Source organism: Myotis yumanensis, unplaced genomic scaffold, assembly GCF_028538775.1.
Source record: "Myotis yumanensis isolate MYYU_CA2020_CCGP unplaced genomic scaffold, mMyoYum1.0.hap1 SCAF_19, whole genome shotgun sequence".
Lineage (NCBI taxonomy): Eukaryota > Metazoa > Chordata > Mammalia > Chiroptera > Vespertilionidae > Myotis > Myotis yumanensis.
The window spans coordinates 6,042,719-6,059,808 of NW_027223770.1; the positions used below are offsets into that span (position 1 = coordinate 6,042,719).

General features: G+C 50.2%; 1 protein-coding gene across 2 annotated transcripts in view; it reads left to right on the plus strand.

Moving 5' to 3' along the window:
• Positions 1 to 17,090, plus strand: part of KSR2 (kinase suppressor of ras 2) — a 267,439-nt gene that overhangs the window by 220,890 nt on the left and 29,459 nt on the right. For both annotated transcript variants that reach the window (XM_070399254.1, XM_070399255.1), the window contains exons 11-14: positions 396 to 437; positions 973 to 1,045; positions 3,921 to 3,969; positions 4,412 to 4,779. In XM_070399254.1, the coding sequence (XP_070255355.1) occupies positions 396 to 437; positions 973 to 1,045; positions 3,921 to 3,969; positions 4,412 to 4,779 (532 nt within the window). The remainder of the gene's footprint in view (positions 1 to 395; positions 438 to 972; positions 1,046 to 3,920; positions 3,970 to 4,411; positions 4,780 to 17,090) is intronic.

Below are 17,090 nucleotides of genomic sequence, written 5' to 3' on the forward strand. Positions count from 1 at the left end.
ATTTGGAAAACACAGGAAACTCATCGTTGTTGTTTTTTAAGTCACTGCAATCACGCTACCCAAAGGGGAAAATTTAACATTTTAGATTGTGGTTCCACAGACTTTTCTCTGTGTGCGTTCTTACGCATTTGCCAAAAATGGGGTTGTGCTCTAAATGACTCTCTTACTTGGGATGCTCTGTATTCAGGGAGCTTTTAACGAGAGGGTTGGCTTGGATGTTTAGTGCTCTGGTGTCTTTACACGCCTCAGTCCCTTGGAATTCGGGGTGTCTGCAGGAGTCTGGAAACCCTCAAGGGCGGGCAGAGAACCCACACCGTGGCTGTGGGAGCCCAATTGGTACCCGAAGGGCCTGCTCTAGGGCAGCACTCACTCTGGTGATTTCGTTCTCTTGCTAGCGTCCCACTACTACCAATACAAGCAGCAGTTCATCTTCCCAGGTGAGTTCCTATGAGCTCAGCCCCTTCTGAGTGGGATGGATGGAGGTGAATGTCGGGGTGGACAAGCTCAGTGAGGGTGGTGGTGGGATCACCTGGCCCCAGGACAATGGCTAGACGTGGAAGTGGAAAAGGAAAGTGTGGGGGGTCCCAAGGGCTCAATGGCACCAAGGAGGTGGTCTGGGAAGGTGGTCCACAGTAGAAGGACGGGCAAGAGCAGGGGAGGTCCAGAGCACATGGAAGGGGAGAGGTGGTCAAACCATGTGACCTCGTCATTCCAAAGGGAAGCAGGAGTGGGGAGGATTTGGAGATGACCGGAGGATTGGGGGTTCTGGCAGCTCCCTAGGTAACAGCAGGGAATTTCGGTCAAGATGCCATCGTGACCACTGCTGCATCTAAGCAGGTAGTCCAGGAAGGGGAGGGGACTGGCCTGCCCCGGGGACCCACGAGCTGGTGAGCAGCTACTAGCTTCCGGAAGTCAGGTGTTGGTGGGTGTGGCTCCACGCCTGGGTCCTGACTGTCTGATCTCTGCTGTCAGATGTGGTGCCAGTGCTGGAGACGCCGACCCGGGCACCCCAGGTCGTCCTGCATCCAGTGACCTCGAACCCCATGTAAGTGGCACAGAGGCCTCTGCCTCCCCCTGGCCTGCAGTTCACTCAGGACCCCTCTGCCTTCCTCTTCCTGGAGTTGATGTGCTGGGAGGCAGGCGGGGGGGGGGGGGGGCGGGGGGGGGGAGATGGGGGGAAACATAGTGGGGGAGGGGGCAGGGGGGAGAGGCATGGGATGAGTCAAGCAAAGAGAGGGAGAGCGTGGCAGCCCAGGCGGAGAGAGGCCCCCACAAGTCAGCTCTGTCCTGTGTTCCTGGCCCTGCGGGTCACGTGTGATTGCTAGGGGCTGGACTTGTTCTCAACCCTCCTAGGATCAGAAGGACAACGTGCAAGCCAGAGCCAGTGCTCAATGGAAGGGCCGTTCTTCTATGTCATTGTCCCCCCTTTCAAAAATATAATTTAGGTGTATACCAGGGGTCAGCAAATTACAGCTTATGGTGGACAAATCCAATGTGCAGCATGTTTTTATAAATAAAATTTTATTGGAACATGGCCACACCCATTTGTTTGCAACACACTGTCTGGTGACTTTCAGACTCCAGCCGCCGAGTGGAGCCATTGCGACAGAGACAGTATAGCCTGCAAAGTCTAAAATATTTACCATCTGGTCCTTTATAGAACAAGTTTGCTGACCTCAGGCTTACACCATTGTACAAACAACTAATATGTACAGATAATGTACAGATATTATAACTAATATGATTGACTATTCTGTAAAAACATTAGATATTTGCTCTTTCTATTCATAGTTGATCTCAGTGTGATCCATGATATACACAGTCTCTATCCTACTTTTTCATCCGAGAATGCTATAATGTGGCATTTTTCATATTATTCCAGACTCTTCGCACACGTTGTTTTTAACGGCTGTAGAATGTTGTATCAATGTGGGATAATTTCCTTACCCATTTCCTGATTGCAGGACCTTACATCTCCCCACATCTCACTGTTGTACACAGTACCCCAAGGCATATCTCTGTGTGGGCATCTTTAGCCTCGGGGTGGTCAGTGGCTTGGGCAGCTGAAGTGACATCGTCTTCCGTAGCTTCTTCGATTATGACCAAAGTCTGGGACTTGTTAGGCACCTAGTTTCGATTGACTGGTTTCTCAACTCACATTTTGGCCTACTCGGTTTTTCTCCCGTCTCTGCTAGCTGCTCCGTTTTTTCTGACCCGTGTTACAGACTTTGTTAAAGACCCAAGTGGTACATCTCTGAAATCAAAGGAGCAGCAGTTTGCCGGGGGGTATTGTGCTGACATGTAGCCCCGGATCATTTCTCGCCGCGCACGAACCAATTCCACAACTTGTGCAAAGCGGGCTCCAGGTTATGAACTGACAGCCAGGGAGTGCCAGGGAGAAAACAGTTAATCAGTGCCTGCGGTCTGCTTAAATGTGCGTGGAGGGATGGGCGCTGCCTCCTCACAGAGGGGAAATGATTTAACAGCCCGGCTGCTGCAGCCTCGCCTGGATGGAACAGAGGAAGGCCCGAGTCGTAGGGTATGAGGAGGGATCCCAGCGGCACTGTCCCACCTGAGCCTCCCCCAGGGCATCGGGCTCCCAGCATATTAGCTATCATTGTGCGATGTCACTCTGCCTCCCATCGGAATAACTATAAGTACTTGGTTAATATGATGGCAAATGCCACTTTGTGACCCCCTCCTTTCTCCTGCTAGTTGTTACGTCTTTCAGACTCCCTCTCACTGGGAGCCCTTCCAGTGAGCAGATGGACTCTGTCGGCAGGGTCAGCAGCTTCCTGGGGTCTGAGGGTCAGGATAGGGGAGGCCCCCAGATGAGGAGGTGGGAAGGGGAATCTGCTGAGCTGGAAATAGGAAGGGGCATGGTATCCATTGATTCTTTCCTCCCACCTGTTGCAGCTCACCCTATAAACACATACACATCTCTACTCTAAATCACCCCCAAAAACCCTTTAACACACACTGTGCCTATATCCCATCCCCTCCCATCCCGTGTACTCCAATATCCCCTCTTATCCTCAGTACATACCCAGTGACACCAGACTCACAGGTCCAGGACAACTGCACAGAGCACATCCCATAATACCCACACAATACCTTCAATATATATACTTAGTACACACACACACACACACACACACACACACACACACCTGTGTCCTCCAATCCAATATAGTCTTGCTTCCTCCTCTTCATTCTTAATCCACACATCTCGATTCACTGTGACCTGCAAGGTCCAACTAAACACGATGGATGGACTCCTAAATCCATCCAGGAATCCTCTCTCCTGGGAATTTCCATCTCACTCCATTTATTCAGTTCCTACCTGACTTTGGGCCCTTGTTTAGCCTTTCTGCACAATATCTGCATACTCACTGTAGTTCCTTCAGTGGTAATATAATGTTTCTTAAAGTCAGGAGCCAGACCAGTTTCAACTCTTTTCCTTCTAAGGGCTTAGCACTGTTCCTGGCACATAATTGTAATTGAATGAATGAACGAATGAACACATGAACACTAGGATCCTTTCAGAAGATACCAAATCCCAGTGAACCTTGGAGACCTGATTAATTCTCTCTAGGGAACACCTAGGGCTCCGAGGACTCTTCCACCCACAGCATTTAGGGCATTTAGGGCAGTGTAGAAAGAAGCTGCTAGATTAGTGGAAACCAATGCAGTCATGAAAAATGAGCCCTGAGCAGCCCAGAAAAAGTATTGAAAACAAAGTCCTCATGTGCGGCTTTTTACGGCGAGGTTACGGGCTATTTCCGACAGCAGCACTGAAGTGAATTTGAGATGAAGGCTTGTGGTGAGGACTTCTCACTTTGGGTCTCATACCAGGATAAGCTAAATACAGGGGCCCACCTTTCCCCCCCGAGGGTCACATTTATTTTCTTTCTTTAAAGCTTGGAAGGAAATCCATTACTTCAAATTGAAGTGGAGCCGACCTCAGAGGTGAGAACTGGGGATGGCGAAGCCAGCTTTCCCAGGGCTTCCCGGAACTCGGCAAAGCCGAGTGATGTCCTTGCTGATGCAGAGGGCTTGGGGCAGGTCGGGGTGCGGGGTCCTGAGTGATGGCTGTTCTAACTCTGGGACAACTACCAAGTGGTGACCCCTCCCGGCACCAGCCTAATGGGCCATTATATGGTGCGCATCATGGAAAAGCTACTTGTGCAGAAGTTGGCAAGCCATTTGCATTCTTGGTTGAAAACGCAGCTCAGGGCCAGATAAATCCCCAGGGGAGTTGTGCCCCACTGAATACGGGGGGAGGGGGCGGTCTCAGGGTGTTAAGAATGCAGAGAGCCAGGTCCAGGCCTGCACCACGCAGAGCGGACCCAGCAGGACACCATGTCCCAGGCAGTGCGGGGACAGCTCTATCTCTCCCCCTCGGCCACAGAACGAAGAGGGCCACGAAGAGGCCGAGGAGTCAGAGGACGACTTCGAGGAGATGAACCTGTCCCTCCTCTCGGCCCGGAGCTTCCCGCGCAAGGCCAGCCAGACCAGCATCTTCCTGCAGGAGTGGGACATCCCCTTCGAGCAGCTGGAGATCGGCGAGCTCATCGGGAAGGGCCGCTTCGGGCAGGTGTACCACGGCCGCTGGCACGGTGAGGTGGCCATCCGGCTCATCGACATCGAGAGGGACAACGAGGAGCAGCTGAAGGCCTTCAAGCGGGAGGTGATGGCCTACAGGCAGACGCGGCACGAGAACGTGGTGCTGTTCATGGGCGCCTGCATGAGCCCGCCCCACCTGGCCATCATCACCAGGTCAGTCCCACCCGGGCTCCCCGCCTGTGGGCTTAGTCCCAAAGCTCTGCCTCCGGGAGAGTTAAGAAGTGGGGATTCGGGTTTACTCTGCCATGCACAGGGTGTGTGGTTGAAGGTTTGCCCTTCCAGAAAGCACTCTGAATGCTAAAATCCCTCGGCAGAGCACTGCTCGGGGTGTCAGGAAATTGGTTCTAGATCCCCCTGTGCTTCAAGTATTTGTGAAACCTCATCTCTGAGGCTCACTTTTTCCATGTGGGAATTAACTGGATCAGACTAAATCGGGGTCTGCAGACTTTTTCCAGTAGTAAATATTTTCAGCTTTGCAGCCATACAATTGCTATGGGAACGTCTCAGCCACTGTAGTGTGAGGGCAGCCACAGACACGACACAAATGGATGTACATGGTTGTGTACCAATAAAACTTTATTTGCCGAACCAGGCAATGGGCTGCAGGTGGCCCACAGACCTAGTTTGCTAAGCCTTGGAGTAAGATTCCGATGGCTGTTACTCTGGCTTTCCTCAAAGCATCAGAGCATGTGTGCGGGCCTTCACCATTATGGTTTGAAATGTCCAGGATCCGCGGTCTGTCGTGACACAGAAGGGTATCAGTAGAGAACTGACATTAGGAAAACGTCAGGTGATAGGAACTTTCTTGCATTTGCTCTTTCTAACCTGGCCCAGTGACATGGACATGGAGAAAAAAAGCTTCAGTTTTAGTTGAACGGCGTGGAACAATCCTTTGGTGTGTGTTTAACTGGCATCGGCTCCCGTGTTGCATGAGGACTGGCCACAGCAGTGGTGTGTTCTGGAGCAGCCTGTGATGCCAGAGGTGAATTAGGAGCCCCGTCCCCCAGACTCAACTCCAGCAGGAATATCCCGAATACACAAGCCTCACATCTCGGCAGGTCCGTAGCGGGAGCTGTGGGCTCAGGGAAGACCTGGTGTGTCTTTGATTTGTTCCCTTGTGATTAAAGCCTCCTTGAGTCCATTTGTAAGATCTGGGTGATTGGTAGAAGGAGTGTGATTGTCACCATTGATGATGCAGATGGTGAGTTGTCTGGAACCCATGTGTCAAATGGTAAGTGTTTGTTTGCAAAGGATTGGGGATTCGGATATAGTCTTTCGACTCTCCTTAAACGGGATGAAAGCCGTGATTGTCCATTCTGTACAGGACAGCCGTGGCTCTCAAATAATCAGCCCAGATAATATTCAGGAGCTGAGGGGTTCTGATTAGGTGAGTGTATCAGTAAGCTTTTGCTGAGTGACAAACTACCCCCATACTTCATAGTTTCTCTCTATTCTGTGGACAGTTCTGCACTGAGCCAGGCTCAGTAGCTGGGCTCTTGGATGTGTCTGTGGTCAGCTGACAGGCCAAATGGGGGCTGGTGGGTATTGGATTCCCTTTGGGTTAGCAGACTGTCTGCTGGGGTGCCTCGGTTCTCCTCCACGTGGCCTCTCATCCCCAACAGGGCAGCTCGGGCTCACTCCCATCGTGCTCCCAGGGCTCCAAGAACAGCAAGAGGTCAAGCCCCAATGGACAAGTGCCTTTCACATGTCTGTCTGTGTCACATTGGCTAATGTCCACTGGCCAAAGCAAGTCACGTGGTCAACCTCCGCTTAAGGCATGGGGAAACAGACTCCGCCTCTGGATGGGAGGACTGCAGTGTCACATTGCAAGGGCATGGATGCAGAGAACGGGACGGTCTGTGGCCATTTTACCACCTGCCAACACAAGGCCCTCAGCCCCCTTTCCTCCCAGCCGTGTCTTCTTCATGAGCAGGCAGGCAGCAGCCTCTCCTTTGGCGCTCAGGTCTGGTTGGAAGGTGTTCTGTTCCCCAGCACTGGCCTTCTGCCCACCACTCCCCCCAGTCTGCTCCCGAGCTTTCTCTCACCTTCTGGCTTTCTAACCCCTTTTTTTACATCCCCAAACTAGAAATTTGAAATCCACTGTCTTTTCTCTTTTGCCTGGCCTTTCTAAGGACCTCCTGCCTCCACCCTCTGACTTTTTCAGGGTTATCAGTGGAACCCAAGCCTCTCGAACCCCTTTGCCAAGGGCTGGCTAATTGGAAATAGACGGCTCGGTTAGCAGCCATCCTTGAAAAATAAGTGGTCCTCATGAAAATGTCTCTCCATCCTACAAGCCAGCTGTGTTTGCGGCCCCTCTTCTGAACCCCCTCCCGAGCATCATAACTGCCTGCAAATTTCACAAATAGCACAGCCTCTTCCTGGCACCGTGATAAAGGCGCTGCAGCTTTGGGACAAATAATTGGTCTCTGAAGTGTTTTGGTATTTTGTGTGAAGAAGCCAGATGAGCCCCTAAAGAAGTGGCATTTATCCCATATTACTGGGTGATTATATATTTATCTTGGGGGGGGCCTCTGTGCACCCCTCTTTCCCATTTAGCACCGTCCACTTGTTGGCCATCCAGGTTTCTTAACATTCAGTTCAAAAGCAAATATTTGAGTAATTTGATTAATCGCCTGCATTCGCACAGTTGGCTGGCAGAGGTCGGTGGTTGGATGATAGCCAACCAACTGGAACCATTTTTGGACTCTGGATTTATTTTACAGGGAACACAAGACCAGATAATTACCTGGCAGATCCTGGATAAATTCACAATGGCGTGTTCTAGCCAATTACTTAGTAATTATCATCGACGTTAACAAGTATTTCTAAGATTAGCTTCCTTGTAATGTAATGTGTAGGGCTCTTGGGAATGAGTAATCACCAGCTAGTTACCCAACTGCTATATCCCCAAATGCAATTAGCAGGATTGCTAAATCGTTCCACGATTGGGTTATTATGAGATAGCAAAGCTATCGACAGTCTGCACAATAACTCATTTGGAAACCTCCAAATGGAATCTGAAAGCCTGTAAAGACAGAGTTGAATGGAAGCATCTCTCATCCTTCCACCTTGCTGTGGAGTTTCCCGGGCCTCAGTTTCCCCATCTCTAAAATGAGCAGGTAGAAGTGGATGTTTGCTGTGGGGTCCTTCCATCTCTAACAGAATTCGCTGGATCCCTGAGACTGGGCTGTGTTTGAGAAGCAGCCTGGTACTGCTGCCCACAGTATGGTCCACCCGATCTCCTGTGTCAGAGCCGGCAAAGGGGGGTGGTCGTTAACATGCAGATTCCTGGGTGCCACTCAGTTTCCTAGGGCTTTGGTAACCAATTTGCATAAACCTGGCGGCTTGAAATGACACACGTTTATTCTCTTATGGTTCTGGGGGAGGACCAGAAAGAAGACTGTGGTAGCAGGACATGAGGGCAGAGGGTAGGAGATGAGGGTAAAGAAACTGGCAGGAGCCAGTTTTGTGGGGGAGGGACTCAAGTCTGGTGCAGGTTGGGGACTTTTAAAATAATATGCCTACAGCAGTCTCTCAACCTCAGCCGTGGCACTGTGACATTTGGGGCCAGATCATTCGTTTTTAGGGACCTGTCCTGGGCATTGTAGGATGCTTAGCAGCAGCCTGCCCCCTCCCCCCTTCCCACTGGTTACCAGTAGTACCGAGTTGCTAGTTGTGATAACAGAAAGTGTCTTCGGATATTGCCAAATGTCCCTGGTGCAAAGTCACCCCACTCTAAGAACATTGCCCTAGAGTCTAATTTCATTATCTGCACGGGGCTCAGACCTCAGTACAAAACCTCCTCCATGTGATTTTGTCCTCTGAGATCTTCTGTTGTAGGGCCTAGGAGCCTGGGGAGAGGTCTGGGCTTGATGCTGAGGGCAGCAGGCAGCCATTGGAGGGTTGTTGCAGGGGCAGGACCTGGTGCTTTTGAGGGCAAACATCTAAAGAAAGCGCGCAGGCCCAGGGGGCATTTAAAAAATTCCTACCCGCGTTGGTATTACCCAAGTTACCCCAGAAAGTCCCTGTGCCTCTTCCAGCCAATTCATACGCCCCCATTCCCTCTGTTCTGAATTACAGCACGCCAGTTATTCTTGCCTGTTCTTGAACTTTATGTAAATGGAATCCTGCTGCGATTTCTTTTGTGTCTGGCTTTTTGTTACTCATCATGCTGTTGAGATTCACCCGGCGTTGCGTGCATCAGCATCAGTTCTGTGGCCACATAGCAGTCCGCGGTGTGAACCCACTGCAGTTTGTCCACCCTCCGTGAATGGGCCTTCGAAGGGTTCTCACTGGTTGACCTTCAGTCCGACTTCAGTTTCTCTAACAGCCTGAAACACAGCTTCGATTTACTTTCTACTTTTTAGCCTCTTTCCTCATTTTCTACTTCAAATGTCTTTTCTTTCTTTCTTTCTTTCTTTCTTTCTTTCTTTCTTTCTTCCTTCCTTCCTTCCTTCCTTCCTTCCTTCCTTCCTTCCTTCCTTCCTTCCTTCCTTCCTTTCTTTCTTTCTTTCTTTCTTTCTTTCTTTCTTTCTCTTCGTTTCTTTTCTTTTCTTTTCTTTTCTTTTCTTTTCTTTTCTTTTCTTTTCTTTCTTTCTTTTCTTTCTTTCTCTTTTCTGTTAATCCTCATCTGAGGTTAGAAAGAGGGAAAGGGAGGGAAGTGGTGGGAGAGAGAGAAACATTGATGTGAGAGAGACATATCGATTGGTTGCTTCCCCCATGTGCCCAACCAGGGCTGGGGATGGAACCTGCAACCAAGATACATGCCCTTGACTAGGAATCGAACCTGAGAACTTTCAGTCTGTGGGCCAATGCTCTAGCCACTGAGCAACCCTGCTAGGGCAAATTTCTACCCTTTCTGACATGCGGACCCTTCTGGTTACCAATTCCCTTTCCTAAGGTTAAACATCATTTAACCTTCCTATGGGGACACACTTCTGTTTTTATTCAAAACAGCTCCAATTACAGGTTTCCAGGAATCCGCATATTCTCACTCCCATGCATCTATCCCTAGAAAACAGATGATAAAAATCAGTGAGATTCTCTTTTTTTAAATTTTTTAGGGTGTGGGGAGGGAGAAGCTGCCTCCTTCTTCCCAGAAAGGTTTATCACCACATCCTGATGCCTGCCTTCCTTCCTTAGCTTCCGCTCTGGCCCTCGCTCAGGAAAGGAAGTCACAGAGAGCTGCGGGCTCAGGAGAGACTATGGCTCCCTCAGAAGTCCCTTTACTTGAAGCTGAGCAGGCACAGCTGATCCTCATCGCTGAAACCATTTCACTGGTTGAGGGGCATTTGTTTAATTCACCCTTATCTGCATTTATCAATGCAGAGCTCCTCCAAATGAACCTAAAAAACAACAGATTCTACCAGCCTTCGGCACGTGCTTGGCTTCACAGGCCAGGCGCAGGGATGGTCTCTCATTTTATCACTGTGCCCACTTTACAGGTGGGAAAACCTGAGGTCAGAGAAGTAAAAGGAGCCCCTGCCTAGGTCGTAGAGGAAATAACTGGCAGAACCTGGATTTGAGCAAATGTACATGTGAATATGCATTGAGTACGTGCCTTCTTTGTCATGGTGACCCGGCCCAGGTCAAGGGAACGGGCTCCACCCATGAGCAATAGCTTATCACGGGATTTTTCTACCTGTGATCAGATCAGAATGACCTGGGGCGCTTGGTAACGAAAGAAGGCCCGGGCCCATCTCCTGCGTACAAGCCGAGGACTTCCCCGTGTTCTCAGAAGAAATTTTAAAATGTTTCATTTGGCGAATGTCATCAGTCCCTTTGCCGGTGCCTGAGTGTAAATGCAATTTCCCTGTTATGCGGGGTTGACTATGTTGCCCCCGTACGTGCGACCCCCCCGCCCCACCTGTCTCCCAGGGACCCGGTAGTAATGAAGTCCCATAGGGCCTCCTTTGCACAGCATTTAAATCTGGTAAATACCAGGAGCTCTTTAATAGATTATGTATTTCCAACTCCACATCAGTCCTATTTTTCAGGCTTTCAAATAGAATAGCGCCGAGCTGCTCTATTTACAGACAGACAAATGGAGGCCCCGCCTTCGGCTAAGACAGTAACTGGTTGCCCCATTGAGATCTCCACTCGCATTTTTCTGTAACTCTGTACTTCTGGGCTTTGTGATTATTTCCCCTTCAGGCCAGTTTGATTGTCCTAAATATAACGTACAAGAGTTGGGGGGTCCAAGCGCATGAAAATTGCGTCCCTCGTCATCTAGTAGAATCGGCTTCCTTTTATGTTCAAAGAGCTGAGTTGCTTTCTCTTTATAAAGCGCAGCTGAAAGGTTTTTTGTCTGTGGCTGCCTTTAATTGTGCCGGAATGTAAAGCGTCCGGGACTTTTGTGAAGGAAGCGCTATAAATGGGCTGCATCATTATCATTATTATTATTAGCATCATCTCATGTACATTGCCTATGCCTGTTGGTAAATGGTCACATGACGGGCAGAGGACTCGCACGGGTGAGGAAGACTTTGCCACTGGCCACCCCTTTCCTCCACTGTCAGAGACTCCGAATTAGCATGTGGGACATCTGTTACCACTTAAAAAAAAATAACTGAACAACACCAGTGATAACTCATTTGTTACTGAAAACGCAGATCAGCAAAAAGGAGAAAGTGAAATTCACCCGTAATGTTTCCAGCCAGAGAGAATCACATTCATATTTTGGTGTGTATCCTTCCAGGAAGTTTTCTTAATATACAGCAGGTCCTCAGATAACATTGTTTTATTCTAGGTTGTTTCATTAAAACGTTGATGAGGTGCCCTAGGAACTCAACGCTTGTCTATGTCAGTTAACCTCTAGGAAAAGTGGTTTTGTCATTACCTTAAAGTTGCAGAACCTGTGGACAACATTAAGTGGGGGCATATTGTATGTGCAAACTCACAGTTGTATGCGTCAGGTTGATGGTAGCTGCTGTAATAAATAAGCCTAAAAACATTAAGTGGCCTAACCCAATAGAAGCCCATTTCTGGCTCACATAATAGTCCAGGATGGATGTTTCTGGATTGTATGTGGCTTTTCTTCATGCGTGGAGGGATCCAAGACCACCCCCATATTTTGGAGTCATCTGAGGGCTCAAGTTCTCTGCTTCTAAGGGGAAGAGCATGGAAAGACGTGTGGGAGGTTTCTATAAGCCATGCTTAAAAGTGGTGGACATCATTCCATGCCTGTCTTCTGGGCTGGCATGGTACCTTGACCACACTTGACCACAAGGGAGGCTGAGAAATGCTCACTGTATTCCTGGGAGGAAAACGATGCGGGTTTTGGTGAAGAGCCCGCAGCTCTGTGACATACAAACATTGAGGGATAGATCTGTGCTGCTGAGGATAGACTCACCCAGCAGCCCCATCTTGTGACTCGCTACTTCACTAAACACTGTAGGTATGAACACTCCCTTTTTAAAAATGTGAGTCTTTTGCACATTTCTTCACTCCTGTTTGCCTCAGTTTCCTCATCTGTAAATGGGGTAACATTGCTCTCTCTTGCAAGGTAGTGATAAGAATTGAAGAGCTTATATAGAAAGGCTATAGCTTAATGCCTCCTGTAACTGGAGGCACTCAGTACTTTGTCTCGCTGGAGTAATAGTGATGATATTCTAGCAATAATGATCATGATAGCAGCAATTAGAAGCAGTATATTTCCTCTCGGGTGCCTTTGGCACTACAGATAGAATTTATTAGAATATCAGATGATAGAGGGGATGGCTGTGGTTTGACTGCTCTGATTTATGTCCCAGTGCCTGGCTTGTATCTTGGCCAGATTACTTAACCTCTTTAAACTTCAGGTCACCCAGGAGGAGGTGTTGAGTAAGGAGCTGGATATGCTGGTCTCCAGCTCAGATGGAAGGTTGGGGCTGGAAGTAGCCCTGGCGTGAGTCATTGGCAGAGAAGTGGCGACCGAAGCTGTGGGCTTCAGTGGAAGCTGGGGTTTAACCAGGGAAGACGGAGGGGTCACCCGAGGGCCCAGGACGGAGCTTAGAGCACCAGCACTGAGGGCCCTGGTGGGCAAGGGTCACCCCGCACAGAGGCCTGAGAAGAAGCAGGCGGTAGAGGCAACCGGAAGAGAGGGGCTGAGGAAGCAAACCCCCAGCCCCTCCCCTCCCTTCCCATCACCCTGTTTATTTTCATTGGGGCACCTCTCACCAGAGGCGACAGTTCTTTTGTTCCTCGATTTGTTTGTTTGCTTCTTGTCTCTCTTCCCCCTTCCCCTCCCCCACTCAGAACATAAGCCTCAGGAAAGCCGGACCTCAGCTATGGACTCACCTCTATATCCCAGCCCCTCAAATATTAGACTGAATACATGAATAGTTGTTGAAACGTAAACACCCGTTTCCAAAAATACATCCACACGCATTATCCCACCCCGCGCCTCTAGGCAAGCGTAGCAGCCCACAGTGAATGGCGCTGGTTACCTAGACTCCCTGAGAAATGAGTGGCACCCAGTGAAACGTAGTACAAGCCGGGTGGAGGTGGCTGGCTGGACGTGGGAGAGTGAACAGTGATGAAAACAAAACCAGTGTCCGTTATAAGATGTAAATGATAACAGTGATAGCAATAAAGAGGCTGTGTGGTTTGGGGTATTTGCCCCAATGTTCATCGTGTGTGTGGCCTCGGTGTGGTGGCCTCCACCCCCATGGAGCTCACAGAGAGACCAGTCACTGGGTGATTGGCAAACGGAGTCATAATCTCTGCAATAGGATCATAGGGGGCTGTGGGGACCAGAACCCGCTCCTTATTCAAATTGGCCAGATGGGCATGACAGTGTTGGCATCCCTAATAAAAGCAACAGCATCTGCAAAAGGCTAGAGGTGGGGGGATAAGGACTTGGGGCTGTGGGGCAGTCGAGAGCTGGTGCAGAGGACCCACACGGGAACAGCGAGCGCTGAGAAGCTGGACCCCGTGCGGATGTGCTAAGGCAGTGGTTCTCCACCTTTCTAATGCCGAGACCCTGTAATTCAGGTCCTCATGTTGTGGTGACCCCCAGCCATAAAATTATTTTCGTTGCTACTTCATAACTGTAATTTTGCTACTGTTATGAATCGTCATGTAAATATCTGATATGCAGGATGTATTTTCATTGTTACACATTGAACATAATTAAAGCATAGTGATTAATCACAAAAACAATATGTAATTATATATGTGTTTTCCGATGGTCTTAGGTGACCCCTGTGGAAGGGTTGTTCGACCCCCAAAGGGGTTGCGACCCACAGGTTGAGAACCGCTGTGCTAAGGGATCCCAACTTTTCTCCTGGAGGCAGTGGGGGAGCCGCCGGCGATTTGCACGTTAGAAAGCCCACATTGGGGCGACCCCTTTTCTCAGGGGAGCTTGCAGGGAGCGGGGTGCTGCTGTATGTCCCTCCTCCAGGAATGGCCTGGGCAGTTGGAGTTGGTGCTAATGGGACGTCATTGGGAGCCCCGCAGGTCTGAACCAAAGGGGCGTCAGGTACCCCCAGCTTCTAAGAGACATTTGGCATCTCACCCAAGGGGGCAGCGGCAGCGAGCTGGCCGTGCATTGGAAGGGAAGACATTCCCAGCAGCTTTCGCTGTTTAGCCAGCGGCCCTGTCCTGTTGGAAGGCAAGTGTGGGCCACACCAGGTCCCTAACGGGTTCTGGCACCGGAGAGCTGGCTTCCTCAGCATCGCTGGCCGGTGGGCACACAGAGACTCCCTGGAATACAGTGACTTCGCAGAGAGGCCACGGTGTCACTGAAGCCGGTTCCCTGCGAGCTGAGTAGCCCGCGTGGAAATACTGGGGTTCCTCATGTTGAATTGTAGCAGCCTCTGACGTGGGTGCCAGTCAGCTCCCGTGTCTGGACAAGGAAACCGAAAGACAAAGCACATGCCAAAGGGTCCGGGTTTGAACCCAAGACCCATCCAGACCAAAGTCCGAATCAAACCATCCTCTTCTTCTCTTTCCCGTTTCAGCAGTACCTAAACCAGTGATGGCGAACCTTTTGAGCTCGGCGTGTCAGCATTTTGAAAAACCCTAACTTAACTCTGGTGCCGTGTCACATATAGAAATTTTTTGATATTTGCAACCATAGTAAAACAAAGACTTATATTTTTGATATTTATTTTATCTATTTAAATGCCATCTAACAAAGAAAAATCGACCAAAAAAAATGAGTTCGCGTGTCACCTCTGACACGCGTGTCATAGGTTCGCCATCACTGCCCTAAGTCATCGCCTTGTTATGCCTTAGAACCCTCCATGGCTGGTCCCCGCCCATCAGGAGGACACAGGCTGGCCTACCTCCCAGTCAGTCTCATTGTCCGAACCCCAAACGTGCTTGTTGAGTTGGCAGCAGGTGCCAGTTGAACCCCAGGCATTTGACCCTTTCCCTTGCTGTCCTCGGACTCCAGGGTCCGAGAGTGGGCAGGGAGGGAGGGGGAGAGCGTGGGATCGGCGTGTTTTCGCTGCTCTGGGAACTAGGGGTTCAGGGTGATGCATTCCCAGCCTGATTCCAGCTGCCTGGGCACTGCTCAACTTCTGCGGGTCCCAGCTGATGGTGTTTAAGGTAATGAAGCCCATACATCACATAATAAATAGATATTGACTCTTTGTCATAGAGTCTATCAGGATTGATTGGCCACTGGGAATACTGCTTTCTTCGATCAATGGGGAGCGGGGGCGATTAATAAATCTTGATAATGACTGGCAACAAGAAAATCAATAGGTGCGTTGCTGTGTGCACTGGGAGCATATATCTTTGAATGTGAAATAAGAGTTTGTTTTGGAAGCAGAGGGGAGCAGGAGAGGCAGGAAAGACGGACAGAGACTATCACTCTCCTTCCACCCACCCTGTAGGTGCTCATCCGTTTTTGATGAGCTGCGGAAATCCAAGGAGAGGTTTGCTTTAAAAAGAGCCTGAATTTAGTGTTTGCCTTTTCTGTTCTCTGGATGTCTGAGTGCCCAGAAATCCCCTCTGCCCATGGGTTGCTTTGTTTGGCCTTCGGGAGAAGGAAAGAGAGGAGGGGAGGATTGGATAGGATGGTGGGTGGGGGAGGGGACGGGAGGGCAGAGCAGGGGAGGCCTGGCTGCTGAGGTGCTGGCCACCTTCACTGAGAAAGAGATTGGAAACTGCATCAGATTCAGGAAGTAAAACTGAGTTTGGTTGGCATTTTGAGTGTGAGGGGTGCCACCGAGTCTTTCAAGGGACTGTGTTAAATAGGCATTTAGATACATCCTACTTCAGAGACGAGGTCTAGAACCGGGAGCCATCTGTGTTGTGAGCTCCTAGGAGCCATAGGCATGCCGTTGCCTGGGAGGTGCTGCTCCAGCCTGCCCATCCTCAGATCCCGGAGGGCTCGTGCACAAACAGTGCCGAGTCCCACCCCAGAGTCTCTGATTCCCTGGCTCCCGGCTGGGGGCCTGAGAAGCTGCATTGTCCACACATTCCCCGGTGATGCTGCTGCAGGTGTGGGAAGCCCACGAAGAGAACCAGTGGCCCTGGAGCAAAAAATCAAAGTGAGAAGAGGACAGAGTGCTCCTGCAGGGAAGACTGATGAGAAGGGGCCCAAGAGATGGTTGTCATGGAAGCCCGGGCAGGCAGTGTTGCAGCAAAGGGGCTTCAGAAGCTGGTGCAGAAAGGACAGACGAGACGCAAGTGGAAGAGGGTCCCTCGGAGCTTGCAGCCCTCACAGTCGGTCCGCCTGTGGTTTGCACCTGTTTGCAGGCTCCCTACTTACCTGCCAGTGACGTTGGACAGCCCCACCTGTGCTCCCAGCGGCTACTGAGCATTTCCAGGTTTGGGCTAAGGTCCAGGTGGGAATGGAACTATTCACCCTTCCAACCGGAAGGATGATGCTAGTGACAGTCATCGGAGGGGTCTGAGGCACAGCTGGAAGATCCATTCCCAGGAACAGTTCCCAGCAGGAAGCGCTGAAACTCATCAGAATGGCGGCGTGGAGTCGCTGAGGCTGGCAATGACTCTCCTCCCGGGAGATGTTCTCTCTGGGCACTGCGCGGTACTGTTTTCAAAACCAGTGATGGATGCTCATTCGTCACTGTCCTGTAATAATAAGGAAGGGCCGTTGGTTGCTTGGTTAATCATTTCTAATATGAAAGAGGGCTTTGTTATGGAATGGCACTCTGGATATTGGTTAAGGGGAACATATCTGCTGAGCGTTTTCTATGCGCTGAGTTCTGTGCTAAGGGCTTTATAGATTTTGCTTCATTGAATTGCTGTCCCCTTTTATAGAGGAAGCTGGGAAATAAGGAGATGAGATGGTTCATCAAAGACATACAGCTGGTGTGAGCTGTACTGTGTCATCTTAGAGTTGGGACTGCAACTGAGGGGACCCGCAATGAGTCCCCCTTCTTGAGGCTCAGGCCCTGCAGTGGTCTCTGCGGCAGTGACTGTCCTCATCCCGTGAATGACAGGAGCAGCAGGGCCCCCTCTCCCCGGCCCTCTTGTCATCTCACTTTGGCAGGAACAAGCCTTGTGGT